The sequence below is a fragment of the Trichogramma pretiosum genome, unplaced genomic scaffold (assembly GCF_000599845.2).
Source record: "Trichogramma pretiosum strain Unisexual culture from Peru unplaced genomic scaffold, Tpre_2.0 scaffold9, whole genome shotgun sequence".
In the NCBI taxonomy this organism is placed as follows: domain Eukaryota; kingdom Metazoa; phylum Arthropoda; class Insecta; order Hymenoptera; family Trichogrammatidae; genus Trichogramma; species Trichogramma pretiosum.
In genome coordinates this window covers 2,327,407-2,342,693 of record NW_019641697.1, presented here as the reverse complement: position 1 = coordinate 2,342,693, position 15,287 = coordinate 2,327,407, and the positions used below count along the sequence as shown (strand labels likewise).

At 35.6% G+C, this 15,287-nt stretch overlaps 2 protein-coding genes across 2 annotated transcripts; one reads left to right on the top strand and one right to left on the bottom strand.

Moving 5' to 3' along the window:
• The first annotated feature begins 232 nt into the window (after positions 1-232).
• Positions 233-2,834, top strand: LOC106651502 (dolichyl-diphosphooligosaccharide--protein glycosyltransferase subunit DAD1). Its single transcript, XM_014370026.2, has 2 exons — positions 233-533; positions 2,611-2,834. Exons 1-2 carry the CDS (start codon positions 332-334, stop codon positions 2,739-2,741), a joined length of 333 nt encoding a protein of 110 aa, XP_014225512.1. The 5' UTR covers positions 233-331; the 3' UTR covers positions 2,742-2,834.
• A 10,270-nt stretch (positions 2,835-13,104) lies between these two features.
• LOC106651336 lies at positions 13,105-14,594 on the bottom strand. Its single transcript, XM_023462238.1, has one exon. It carries the CDS (start codon positions 14,556-14,558, stop codon positions 13,398-13,400), a length of 1,161 nt encoding a protein of 386 aa, XP_023318006.1. The 5' UTR covers positions 14,559-14,594; the 3' UTR covers positions 13,105-13,397.
• Positions 14,595-15,287: the final 693 nt, after the last annotated feature.

Sequence of the window (15,287 nt, the reverse complement as noted above, 5' to 3'; positions counted from 1 at the left end):
GTGAAAAATAACCTTATTAAATAATTCTATATTATTAAAAGTAGTTTTTGACTATTTCCATGAAATCAATTAAATAGGCAAAATTCCACTATATTTAGAGTGCAAATTGTTATTCAAGATTATGACTAAATATGTTGAATTTGTCGGTATATGCTCAGATTTCGTTCCACATTGAGAAAATAGAGGCGCTCTGGTGTTGTGCAGTTCTTAATTCTAGAGTGACTTTTGCGTTTGCATCTTAACACCTTTCGTCTGTTGCCGACAACTACGATATTCGTGTATCGTTTAAATTTTGCACATCTGCTGAATCAAAGTTTATTTCGTTAAAAAAATGTCGAACCATGTTATTTCTAAAATTTGGCAGGACTATAAAAAAATCACGGAACGAAAAACAATGATTATTGATGCATATTTACTGTATGTGCTTATTACTGGAATCATTCAATTTATATACTGTTGCTCAGTAGGCACATATCCATTCAACAGTTTTCTTAGTGGATTTATATCTACCATCTCTTGCTTTGTTCTTGGAAGTAAGTTTAAAATTTTTCCATACTGGCTCTACTTTTATTGCTAGTTAAAGTATTTCCATATAAAACATATTTTGTACGTAACACCTATTTTTAATTATAATTTAGTCTAGAAATTACCATTGGTTCTTGTTGTATCAATACTGCTGAATACTTAATTTTAAATTTTTGTGTCACAATTAATTGCTGTTCAGAACATCTATTTTTTCATATAACAATATCATAATATTGTTAAACTTTAATTGATATATATTCAGGTTTAGTCCAATAAAATTATCCTGATGTTAAATAAAATACTTAGCTCTATTTAAACTTTACATGTCAGAAGCACATCTACCAAAAATTTTGTCTTATTACAATTATGATATTTGTGTGGTTTTGATTCTTGGTCTATGAAAAATAATTAAATGCACAACAATTTTTTGATAACTTCATAATAGCTGGCTTTAATTAAAAAAATATAAAATATAAATTAATGAATAACTGATTAAGAATCACAAAAAATTAAAACTCTCATAAGTTACCAGACCAATTGAAAATTAATCATATTTTTATTAAATTCACATTTTTAAAATAGCAAAAACAAAAATTCAACCAAAAATGAAGCAGACCCTCAAGTTTTATTTCTGATAGTTCAATTATCCTAGTATTTATTGCATATAAAGAGGCCAGAGTAAAAGTCTGTTCCCTTTTGATTAAATATTCATTTGTGTTATATTATTCAAACTTTTCAAATTTTAATGTTTTCTTATTAATAAATTTTTTATTCATTAGAGATTTAAATTTTTTAATTGAATTACTAAGTTTGTTAAATTTTAATTTTTTTTAAAGAATTTGATGTTTCATTTTTAATGGCTGCTTTCAAACGCTGTTCTGAAACCTGCGCATGGGGTCTTAGAATATTCCTGAATTTTAGTATTTTTTATGACATGTCGATAGTAAAACCTGCTGTCACAAATTCTAAAATTTATCGATTCTATGTGTAATTTTACTTTGAGAAATTCCTCAAAAAATTAATGGAAATAAATTTCAACAATGTGAAGAAACTTGAATTATTTAAGAGTTTTAGTTTCCAGACCAAAGTATGTTTTTCAAATGGTTTGGTTTACAGCTTTATCTCAAATGATCTATATTTGTTATAATGATTGATTTCTATATTCTGGTGCCACGACTCATGGATACTGAAAAAAATTTAAAGACAGGCCTGTTAGTGCTAATAACAAGATAAAAATATTCTGTTCTGAAATTTAAAACAGCATGACCAAAAAATAATATTATTTAAAATTTCGTGAATAACTTTTGGCTATGTTAAAAAAATGTATTGTTTGATACATGATACCCAATATCCCCAATGCTAGTTGGAGTTAATTTCTTTGCTTTGATACCTTCAAAAAATATAATTTTTTCTCCTTAATCGAGCATCGAAAAAATTCTCCTCTTCTACCGTCTAAGCGGAGAGCGACCTCGTGCGGCCAGAACTCGTCCGTAAAGCGTTTTATGATACTTAATATTTTATACCTTTGGCCATAAGATCGTTCAAGTCTCCAACTTTGAATGTTATATAGACCTTTGTTATTAGATTACCTTCCAATTAAGATAGCTACGAACAAAATCAAAAGTCAAAAGGAGTATACTTGCTGAAAAATTAATTTAACTGTAAAGTCAACATTCGCCAAGAATATTAACTTTTTACGGAATACTTATACCACCATTAAGAAGAGCAGCCAAAAATCTATCGAAATGAATATGCAGAATTTTTCTCTAGACCCATATGCATCGCACACGGCGAGTTAGAAAAATTGCGATTCATTAAAAAATGTCCCGCCCGAGCGCACTGTTGGATCAAGCGTAAAATTCGTCATATATGCCCAAAATGCCCTACGACTTCTGTTTCCAAAGCTCGTTTTGGAAACCATCATAAAGTTAGCTTTCTCTATGAAGAAGCAAAATTATGGCTGATAAAGCAATAAAAAACGTAAATATTTTCGCAATAAAGCGGTTTTGGCATTATTTTCAACTCCTGACAGGTAATTCATAAATATCTATTTCAATTTTTAATTCGAATTCGTTTATGTTTCAGTGTGCCTGAGACTTCAAGCTTGCAATAGCAATGGAAAACAATTCAATCGATATGGGATAGAAAAAGGATTCGCAGATTTTATTTTTGCTCAAATTGTTCTTCATATTGTTATCGTAAATTTTATTGGTTAATTGTACTCGTATACTTCGTATATTGTAAACATATTTTTATTTTGTCAAATTAATCAGACATCTAGTGAAATAAATATTTAATAAACATCATAAGTTTCATGATTCAGTTTTTCACTGCAATAAAAGTGTATGAGAAACTCTCAAAAAATTTTAGAATTTAATTATCTCTCTTGTTATCTCTTAAATTTCATTAATGTGAGGGGTTGGCCGCCACTGAACGTTTTGTAAAACAATAATAACATGAATTGAATTTCTGCTGTGTGAACTTCAAATTCAAAATTATTCATTTCAAAAGTTATGATAGTTTAAAAATGAAAAAACGTATAAATTTTCCATGTTTTGCACAGTTGTTTTCGTTTAAGCAGTCATAACTTTTAAACTATGCATTTGATCTTGAATCTGGGCCCGGATTTGAAAAGGGCATTAAATTCTACATCAAATTATGTAATTGCGAAGTTTTTCCAAAGTTCAAAACATGTGAAAAATCCCACTGTAAATCCCTACATACTGAGAGTTAATGGGTTAAATGTAAATATCGACTTTAATTTATAGGCACGGTTTTAACCTGTGCCTATAGGTTATAAACCAAATAAATCATGTTTTTATATCACAAAGAAGTGATCTAAACTTCTGGAGCAAGGATTTTTAACGTTTGGGAAATAACGTTTTTTCCACACTCAGTATTAGTTGCCTCTCCTTGAAGAATCTTTCAACACCTTGCAGCATATCCACCATAGTTTCCCTGTTCTTTGCTATAAGTACCACATTGTCTGCGTATGCCAATGACCATATCCTATTTTTGCCAATACTTACTCCGCCTACATTTCTTTCCTTGAAATTCTTCTCCATTTTCGCTATATAGATACAGAACAGTATCGGGCTCAGAATGCAACCTTGCCTCACTCCTTTTATTGTCCAAAAGTCCTCAGATACCTCGTTCTCACACCTTACTCTGCCTTTCGTTTCCTCATACAATTGCTTTATCCTTTCTATCAAATATTCACTTATCCCATTTCTTTTCAGGCATTCCCACAGCTTCTTTCTATTAACCGTGTCGAAAGCTTTCTTCAGATCTATAAACGCTGCATACACCTTTTCCTTATTCTTCTTGGCTCTCTGTATAATATACTTCATCGTAAACAAGTTATCCATCGTTGATCTTCCTTTCCTAAATCCTGCCGGTCCTTCCGATAATATTTTCTTACTTTCTATTTCTTCTACTACTCGGAGAGAAATATCAGCGTTATATTCCAGCACATATGTCCACGGTATACTTCCAATGACAACAGCGAGGAACTATACCTCGCGTCGTAACGACTACTTCGAGTAGCGCTACCCTTTTATTCCCGGCACAGCAAGTAACGAACGATTCCATAAGTCGCGCCGGATTATTCCGGAGAGCGTTATGGAATCGACCGGCTCCCGTATGTATTAAATAATTCGGCTGCTGCGGCAAGTAGCACTGCTCGACTTGCTTATACTACGTTTGCTTCGGCTGTACGACTCGATCACGCGATGCGTTTTGACTCTCTGTAAAACGTTTTTATATTTATTATCAGTAAACGTCATATACTATAGTATTTAAAAAAAACTTCTTAATATATTAATGATAAATTTCATTTTATTTTTTCTTTTACAAAAAATTTTTGTACATTAGCATATAAGAAATCATACCTTGTTGATATCAAGTGATAATATTCTTTCTTTATAGAAATACATGGTGGATATCTGGGATTATTTTTAATGTTTACTAAAATATAATCATCATTTTTTTCAGTTACTTGATGAGCATGATAGAAGTGATTAAATCCAAGTTTTGTCAGAGTCTTAATTTCAAAATAAACTTCACCTTTACAATAAAATATACCTTGGATAATTCCAAATTGTATGCCATCATCGTCGAATTTTAAAAGTATTACAGTATCTTTCTCATACTGTTTACCAAGTATTTCTATGTTTTTTAATCCGCATGCATCATCACAATTAAATATATTATACCGTTTTATGTACAAAACGACGTCTTTTGATTCTTTAGAACCTAATATCGTATCTGTCGAAATATTTTTACAAAATTTTACGTAAAAACTAAATTTTAATTGACTTCGAATAGCAATAGTCAATGGCAAGTTTACGTTAGATGTAGTTCCCAGAGCTATCTCTTTTAATGTTTTATGTTTTCTTTCATACTTCATGCACGAATAATGTACTACTGGCCCAAATTACTCAATGATTCGCGGATAATGAAGCAAAAGGTGCATTTTAGGCATTAAATCACCAAAACATTCTATGTACAGTTCACAATACTCTGAAATTATCTTTCTTAATTCTAATAATTTTCCTTTTGTCATAACAGGATTAAATACTATTCCAATCAATTTACGGTACAACTTATAAACTTCATAACTTTTATTATAATTAACGATATAATCACCAATCATTAGACCTAAGTATCTGCTCAAACAGAGCAATTCAGCCGATGATTGCCTAACTTGTACTCTACCATTTAACATTAACAGAGCCACGGGTTTGTTTTTCTTTTCCGTTCTATTGTAGAGAAAATTGTCAATGCGATTATTTAAATTACTAAATAAAATAACTTACTCAGCAGAAACACCGCGAAAACTTGACTGATAGTTCATGAAAACATTCAACAGACTATAAACACATTCGGCACGATGTACCGCGCGATCGAGTCGTACAGCCGAAGTAAACATAGTATAAGCAAGTCGAGCAGTGCTACTTGCCGCAGCAGCCGAATTATTTGATACATACGCGAGCCGGTCGATTCCATAACGCTGTCCGGTATAATCCGGCGCGACTTATGGAATCGTTCGTTACTTGCTGTGCCGGGAATAAAAGGATGGCGCTACTCGAAGTAGTCGTTACGACGCGAGGTATAGTTCCTTGCTGCTGTCATTGGAAGTATACCGTGGACATATGTGCTGGAATATAACACTGATATTTCTCTCCGAGTAGCCTTCCTCTTATTACTTCCGTATAAATCTTGTATGCTGTCGGCTACAACGAGATTCCTCTGTAGTTGCTTGGATTGTCTACATTTCCTTTCTTATACAATGGCACAATTATTGCTGTCTTCCAGTCCTCCGGGATTTCCTCTGCTTCCCATATCCTGTCTAGTAAGCTTTTCAGCTTTTTCCTTAGCATCCCAGCATTGCTCCAAGCCTCATTTTGTATTCCATCTAATCCTGGCGCTTTTCTTTTCTTCAGTTTGTCGATAATTTTCTTCAACTCTTCTTCTCCTGTCCTTTCACCTTCATCCTGTACCTTCTTTCTTTTTTCACCTGTTTGACACTCCTCTGTTCCTTCCAATAAATCCATGAAGCTTCTCCTCCATTCACTACTTTTTATGTTACACTCAATTTTTGTTCTTCCTTTTCTTCTCCCTAGGAATTTCCATATCTGTTCTTCGTTCTTCAAACTCCTTAACGCTGCTTCCTCTCTTTCCTTGAAACTCTTTTCCTTTTCTATGCACAACCTTCTCCATTTCCTTTTTTGCTCTAGGTAGTTCTCTTTACTTCCTCTTTCTTGTCTCCATGCTAAATACATTGACTTGACCTTCCTCTTCTTTCTTCCACATTCTCTGTCCCACCATTTTCTATGTCCTACCTTCCACTTCTTTACTGCTATTTCTTTTTTTACTACCGACTTATCCACTATATCCTTGATTTCTTTCCAATTGCTTTCCACTGATCCACTTGTCCATCTATCCTCTGTTCTCTGCCTCATTTCTTCTTCAATATTGTCCTGGAATTTTACAATATCCTCTTCCTTCCACGACGACATGACCTTCACTACTTTAACTTTCTTCTTTCTTCTTCACATAACTTTCTTCACTGCACAGCACCACCTCTAACGACTGATGATCTGACTCTGTCCTTTCTCCTATTGCAAAGTCAGCTACGTCCAACCATGCCTCTTCGTTCACTATTACATAATCAATTACTGATGCTCCCCTGCCTCCTGTATATGTGTACTCTCCTTCCTCGTCTCTTCCTGCATTGCCATTCAAAATTTTCCAACCTTTCCTTCCTATAACCTCCAACATAAACTTTCCTTCGTTGCTTACTTTCTTGTCTTTGCTATTTCTCTTCCTTTCTTCACCTTCCTTGAACAATATATTTTCACCTTCACCAATTCCTATATTAAAATCACCTCCAATCATCACTTTTCCTTTCACTACCTCCTCTTGCTTTTCAAAATACTCTAACACTTCTCTCAAATTTCCTTGGTTGTAAATGGCGTACACCTGGATTTCCTCTCCTATTGATACTTTGACTACGCCTTTACTTACTTCTCTTTGTAATGACGAGTTTTTAGCCCATCGATTACTTAAATAACAATAACAAGAATAAATAATAATATCATATGTTGTCTGCCTGAAGGGCTTGATTCTACTTCGCGGTGTCTCTGGGGTGAGGTGAGGTGAAAAGAAGGATAACACTGAATTTCACGGATTTATTGGATAAACTTATATCTATTATACAATGGTGTGGGCTTACAAGTTATTGGGTATCTTCGGCGGCGTCGTTCGCTGAGCGGCGGATGAGTTGGAAGGCGGTGCGATCTCGGCTGGTCGGCGAGGTTAATGCTGCGTCGACAGGGCGGCCCGGCGTCGGCGTGCTGGGCGACGTCGGTGGTTGCAGCTGGACGAGCTCGCGCACTTTTCGAATAACTGACTAGCACACTGATTCTATCTGGTCGAAGCCAAGCAACAGACTGGCTGAGAATAAGTCGCGAATGAACAAGCCTTGGATGATCGAGCTTGAGCGCACGAGCTTTGAGTGAACGCGCCGTGACTGCCGTAAAAAGAAGAAGCCCGGGACTCCCTCACGTCCCGGTATATATACTGGCTGCTTCTCGGCATCCTCTTTGTTCGGGCGGAGATCGTCGTTGACTTATGTGTCCTCTTGAGCTTGCGGCCTGCGCATTTTTCGCATCCAGTCGTTTTTGCGGGGATTATAAACAAATATTCTAGCGGATGCTCGGGTCGTTTTCCTAATTACTTGGCCCGCTTGCCCGAGCATCGGCGTAAGTCGGGACACGACCTTCGTGGCATCCGGGATTTACCTATTGCCCGGGCCGATCATTAAATAGCGTGCTTACTAAAGAAGCATCGCGTTTTGATGCGTAGCCGCAAGCGTGAGTCATTCTCCATACAAGCGCGCACGCGCACAAGTGCGCGCCGCAATGTACGTGTGCGGTCGCACACCAACGGTCGCTGCTCTTATCTGTGTGCACCCACACACAAGTGCGCGTCGCGGCGTACGTGTGTAGTCGCACACTAACGTTCGCTGTCCTATTCATGTGTGCACACACCAGCGCGTGTCGCGGCGTACATGTGCCGTCGCACACCAACGTCTGTTGTTCTATCCGTGTGCGTACACACACCGGCGCGCGTCGCGACGTACGTGTGCAGTCGCACACCAACGTCTGTTGTTTACGGAAGCCTGGTGGTGCCAAGCGTCGCCGCACGCAGTGGGCGAGCGCCGCACACGACCGCGGCGCTCGCCCGCAGTACGCGAGCGATTTTAAAGTTAATGTATCTACCACTGAATCGAGCTATACTCATTCAACAAGGCTCATTTTTTAGCGATGGAAATTAAAATAACCGATCCTCGTAAGAATAACTCGTTTTACTTCAAGTTAACAAACAATTTTTTAAGTATGGATTACTTAGAACGTTATTTTTATAACGCCTGTGGCTTATATTATTTGATGAATGGAAAGAACATAACAGTTCTAATTGTAAACAATTACTTTCATCTAAACACAAACTTTCAAGAGTATGAAGTGCTGAATTATAAAGGTAAATACAATTATAATTGGAATATAATATCAATAGTTCTATCAACTTAATTAAATCATTAAATTATTATTTCGTAGCAATTGAAAATGTTCATGAATTTGAAAATATTCTCCTCAATTATTTCAAGAGCTTGTATACCCATAAGGAAATTAGTCATATCCTCGCAGTTAAACACAACTATAAAATATCAGTGCGTTCTCTTAAAAGAATATACAAAAAATTGGGAGTCTCTAGAAAGTATATCATCGAAAGTGACGTTGAATTAATTGTAAAAGCTCTCCTAGATTTAAAATACAGCTCAGGTCTCAATTCGGGATACAGAGCAGCATGGCAACGCTTAAAAACCGATTACAATTTGGTCGTTAAACGAGATACTGTTCTTAAATTGTTGAGATTTGTAGATCCTGAGGGTATTGAAGCTCGTTCTAAATATAGATTAAAACGGCGACAACACTCTGTTGCTGGACCTAATCATGCACGTAGATGGTCACGATAAGCTCAAACGATATGGGTTTACGATCAGTGGCTGCGTAGATGGTTATTCGAGGAGAGTTATTTGGCTGAATGTTGCTACTACCAATAACAAGCCCGAAGTAATTGCCTATTATTACTTACAATCTTTATTGACACATAATTGTGTTCCGAGTGTTGTAAGGAGCGATAAAGGCTCAGAAAACTCATTAATAGAGTTATTACAGATTGCCTTAAGGTCTGACGATCAAGACAGTAGAGCAGGGTATTCAAGCTTTTTAAAGGGAAAAAGCACAGCCAATGAAAGGATTGAAAAATATTGGAGACAGTTACGAAACCATACGACGGACTTTTACATGAAAGTATTTAAAAAAATGGAAGATCTTGGAGAATTTGATTCTTCGAACAACGTACACGTTGAGGCACTCCCTTTTTGTTTTGGGACGTTGATTGAACGAGACCTCAAAAGATCAATGAATGAATGGAATGAACATAGAGTCAGGCAACAAAATAATTGCAAATCACCATGTGGCATCCCAAATGTTATTTATTTTTGGCCCGAAAGGTATGGTGGAACATCATTTATAAAAAGGGTAGATGAAACAAAAGTAACAATATTACTACGAGAATTTTCTATAAAACCAAAATTATTTAGTACTGAAATTGAAGAAATTGTAAAAATGGTTGAACCAAATATGAAAACTTCAATGAACATTGAAGAAGCTTACGTAACGTATAAAGAACTTACAAAAAAATTGGCATCGATAAATGTTCAAAAGTGAAATGAAAAGTAACTGTTTCAGGGAACAATTAAAAAAATGTTTAAATATAGAAAATGTTTTTTAAAAAACATCTTTCAAACAAAAAAAACTTATTACAGCAAAGCTTATAACATCTGACACTTAAAGTAATCCATACACACAATATATTACTATTAATGATCTCTGTGTGTGTACAACAACTTAACGTTATTATGAAACATTCTTAACGTTTATAAAACATTCTTTGAGATTTTTTTAAAACTAAATTTGTACATTTTTAAGCATTTTGCAATTTACTTTTTGTATTTTAGTACCATTTGGTGATGATGAAACTATTGCTAGATATATTGTTGAAAAGTGTATTGAAAAGTAACTGTTTATGAAAACAACTTGAATTTGACATTTGATTTAACTAAAAAGAACTGTAAGTATAGTCTGTACTCAATTATTTGCACAAAAAAGTATTAAAATATACACATCGCTTTAAAAAAAACATCTTTTGAACAAAATATCAAATCATATTACAGCAAAGCTCATAACATCTGGCACTATGAGTAATATGTACACACAATATATTATTGATCACTGTGTGCGTACAATTCAATGTTATTAAATCTTTTTTTAAATATATTATCACATATATTGTACTACACCTTACACATAATTTTAACTCGTTATTTTGTGCAGTTCTTAATACATTAAATGTTATTAAGTATCACTTTTTATTTTATCTTTTCTTGATTTAAAATATTTGTTGATCTTGAGTTGCTGAAGAGTTGCTGAAAACGACCACATCCATGACAACCTTCGATTAATCTGTATGTACTGTCACACCACTATTTTTTAGTGTCAATATGATTTTTATAGCTTTTGGTCTTGAGCTTGGCTGTACGTAATTAAAGCAGTTTAAAATATCTTTTTTGAGAATTTCTGGTACACAAGAAATATTTGGCTTTTTTTGAGATACCAATATATTTTTTAGATCTGTAACAGAGAAATTTTCCATGTGCCATATACGTTTTCCAGTAAAAAATTCTATTATGGTGCATCCTAAGGACCACATATCGCTATACTGTGTTGTTTCTTTATGATCTAAATAACACTCTGGAGCCATATACAAAGGCGTACCAGCACAGTTGATGCGGCCTTGAGTAGTCAATAATTGGGTATCTAATTGTTTTAATTGAGAAACCCCCAAATCACAAATTTTTACAAGTTTATTCTTGGTGACCATAATATTGGCGGGTTTTATGTCTCGATGAACAATTGGTTGTGGAAATTCGTGTAGGAATCCAATGCCAAGCAGTATTTGAAGTACTATTTTCATTTTGTCTGATTCATCCAATCTTAATTTTTCCTTCACTGTGCGCTTGAATATTAAATCGCTAAGAGTATATCCATTTATAAACTCCATTATTATATGGAATTCAGATGAATCGAAAGCATATCCCATTAATAATACTATATTTTGATGTTGAACTGTGCTCAAAATTGCTAGTTCTTTGATGATGTTTTTGGGGTCTACTTGAAGCACATCCATAGTCTTGACTGCTACGTCACTTTCACACCACAATGCCTTTCGTACTTCACCGAAAGCTCCTTTACCTAGGAGAATTTCTGTAAAATGAATTTTCTCAATTGGAACTTCAACAGCAATGTTCATCTTCACGTCCCTCACATATTCTGATTTTACTTTTTTGTTTGGAGAACTCTCTTCTGATTCCAATGGTTTCTTCTGTGCATATGACAATTTAAAGTTTGATATATCTTTGGACATCTTCAAAACTGAACATTTTACACTTTTTTGTACATTCTGAGGAGTTTTAAATAAAGAATTACACGAAGGCAAGACATTCAGCAAAATTGAAGAATTTTCCTTGGCATTTGTCTGTGGAGCTGTAATGTAGGTTGACTCGATGAATGTATACAAATATAAGTTAGTTGGCCTATGAGCCTTCACACATGCTGCTTTGTAAAAATCCCAAAATCCACCTGGGCCAAAATGTTCGATTATGTCAAAATTCTTCTTACCAATTTTGACAGAGCTTTTCTCGAAATAGTTCGAGTTCAAATCATTTTTATAGATACTTATGCACATGGAAATAATATTTTCTACTGAATATATTACAGCTGGATCTGCTAGTATAGCTTTTGTTTTGCCTGGCATCTTGTAGAATGTAGTTGAGCCAGCATCTCTGTGATGCCATTGAACAGCAATTTTTTTTGCCGGGGTAACAGGTGAAATTGGATGAGGCTTGTCAGAAATTCTCTTTTTTTTTGAGCCTGGAAAATAACCAAAATTTAACGCGATGCACCCAACAAAGGAAAATATAATCAATATTTGAGTTACTAACCTCTTTCTGTTGCAGTGGCGTTTCTTTACTTCGAATCGCCTGCATTATTGAACTTAATTTTTGTTTTTGAATTTCCGAGAGTGTGGCTCCTGGACTTTCTGATGCACCTAAAGGACAAACAAAAAATGATTATTTATAATATTTTATTTATACAAAATTTTATCGCACAATTAGAACCTAAAAGCTAAAAACTAACGGCAAAGGTGCGATTCTTAGCATAGACTGTTATAATGATAATAAAAAACAAAAGAGATACATATAAACATAAGTAAATATATTTCTTACCTTGTTTTGTGAAGATTGTGTAGGTATTGATATCAGAAGCACACCTAAACTTTTCATTTTCGACCAACACGCAAAAGTCCTTCTCATCTTTAGTATATGTAAGTCCAGAGATATTAGGATAGTAGGTTTTGAGGCTAGATAATGATATGATATCATTCTCTACTTCAAAAAACCGTGAAGTCGTTTTATCTTTGACTTCAATTACTCTTTTAGCCATTTTTCTCGTTTCAAGAAATTTGTTTCAATTGTGAGGTTAGCAGGGACAAAGAACTCAAACAACAAACGTCTCTACTCTCCGTTCGCATACTGCGGGCGAGCGCCGCACACGACCGCGGCGCTCGCCCGCTGCGTGCGGCGACGCTTGGCACCACCAGGCTTCCGTAGTTGTTCTATCCGTGTGCGCACACACACCGGCGCGCGTCGCGGCGTACGTGTGCGGCCGCACACCAGCATGCCCGCTCGGGACTTGATGCTGCACCGGGTTGACTTGCCGCCCCGGCGTTTCACCTGCCTGTGGCCGCGAGGGTGGTATGACCTTTGCGATTGGGTCATTACATCTAGCTTCACATTCTTTTCCACCAATCCATTCTTTTCTTATGCCTATAAGTATACCACCACTTGCTCTTCCTTTCTTCTTCTCTCTTCTGGCTGCAAAGTTCCACCACATGAATCCACTGTCCAAACTTTCTCTTCCAAGCCATCCATACTTTTTCTTCCAGCCATGTTTCCACTAAGCAAATACACTCAAAACTAGTCACATAATTCCAAAATTCTTCATCCTTGTTCCATACTCCTGCTACGTTCCACCACATCATTTTTATACCACCTGCCTCAATGTTCCTTTCCTTCATACACTCTTCTTTTGCTACTTGTTCCTTCCTCGCAACTGCCTCTTCATCTCCTTTCTTGCTTTTCTTTCTCTTCTTCACCTCCTTCTTCTTATTCTTCTGGGCCTCTTTCAAAAACTCTTGTCCATGCTCTCTTGTCCATCTTTACCTCTGACTTGCCTCTCACTCACTTGCTCCTCTTCGGGTACACTTTCCCATCTTATCCATTTTTCATCCACCATCACTCTCCCTAGTCCTACTTTAACTTCTCTTCCTTTTTCTCTTTGTGCTCTGGCCCATCTTGCTATTTTTTCTTGAATTTTCCTATCCTCAAATGACAGGTCATTTTCTATGTATATCCTCGTACCAGCCAGCCTTGCCTTGTTCTTCATAATCATTTCCTTTTGCTCATAACTTGTACATTTTCCAACCACGACTTGTCCACTTCTCCACGCTGCATGCAGTCCTGCCTCAATTGCCAACTTTTCCTTCAAAAACTTCTCAATCTCTTCCTTTATCTTTTCACCTATGTTTCCAAGACCTTTTATTACTATATTGAGCCTACGCTCATCTCTATCCTTCTCACTTACTAACCTTTTCATTTTTACTACTTCTTTCTGCGACAAACTAATTCCACTTATGCAGCTTGTGCTGCTCTTTACACTTAACCTGGTCCTCCACGAGCGGGCCACACTCTTTTCGCTGGCTGCGTCATTTACACTACCTTCCTCTACTTTCTCGCTTAATAGGTCCACCACCACTTCCTTATAATATCTTACTTCTTCTTCATATTCAGTCATCTTCTTTTCTATACCTACCACTTTATTTTCCAAGCACTCCACTCTATATCCTAATTTCTCCACCTTGTTCATTAAAGCCTCATTCTTGCACATCAAGTCTTCGTACATCACCTCATCTTCTTTCCTCTTCTCCATCAGGGCCTCCACTTGCTCCGTCAACGCCATCATCTTCTCGTACATTCGATCCATTTCACCTTCATCCTCCTCTTTATTATTATTTTTACTGTCACTTTCTGGTACTTTTTCTTGCTTCTTGACAATACTATTATCTCCCTTATTTCCTCCCTTACCTCCGTTCCGAATCCTGTCCTTCGCGTTTGTGGAAAAAGTCACCGTTTTCCTCCTCAAGCTGTCCACAATCAAAGGCTGGTTCGTGCTTCTCTTAAGCATTTCGTTTTTTAATCCACGACTTCTCGTGCTGATTTTTTCTTCATCTTCCTTTCCTGTTTTATCTTGATTCTTCACGATTCCTTTGTCTCCGACTCCCGCCATCCTGACCTAAACCTCACTCCATCGCCTTTTTTTTCACTTTCCAATTTCTTTCTTATCTTCGCCTTTTCACCTCTGAAACTTCTTTTCTTCGCTTTGTTGTTCCTTTATTCCTTCTTTACTGCCTATCTTCTTTTCTTATCCTTTCTAAAAACTCAAAATTTCGTGTTTTTTTCACTGCGTTCTCGCAAAGTCTATTATACGGTTAATATTAATTAACAAAAAATTACATAAGTAAAAGTTTATAACGAACTTACCTTGAAATATTCACTGATAATTGTTTGAAGTAACAAACGAAATATGGCAATCTATTATAACTTGTATAATAATTGTATTGGAATATTACTTTGCCAAACAAAATCTTGTTTTCAATATTTTTTAATCAATATTGATCCAAGTTTATAGTTCATCCCTTTTGATCATACCATTAAAAAGAGCACCAACAAAACCATAAAGCATAGAGGTTTTCATAAATTTTCTCATTTCGATTGACACAGTAAGAGTCACAAATGCCATTTTGATGTCCGCAATATTTAATTTCAATATTGTAGCTATTTGAATTTCAAGTATACATTCCACAGATGCCGAAAATATGAGTTAGACCCATGCAACAAGTCTCTTTCAATTCTAATACCAGATTCTAAAAGAGCATTAAATTTTGCTTCTAAAACATGAACTCGATAATTTCTAAATAAAGTCTGGTAAAGATATTCTATTAAAAATTTTTTCAAT

Excerpts from the sequence above, each read along its gene's own strand:
- LOC106651336 (XM_023462238.1), bottom strand. The coding sequence starts at position 14,558 with ATGGCGGGAGTCGGAGACAAAGGAATCGTGAAGAATCAAGATAAAACA.
- LOC106651502 (XM_014370026.2), top strand. The coding sequence starts at position 332 with ATGTCGAACCATGTTATTTCTAAAATTTGGCAGGACTATAAAAAAATC. Across the intron at positions 534-2,610 it reads CTCTTGCTTTGTTCTTGGAA|TGTGCCTGAGACTTCAAGCT; the intron begins GTAAGTTTAAAA and ends TTTATGTTTCAG.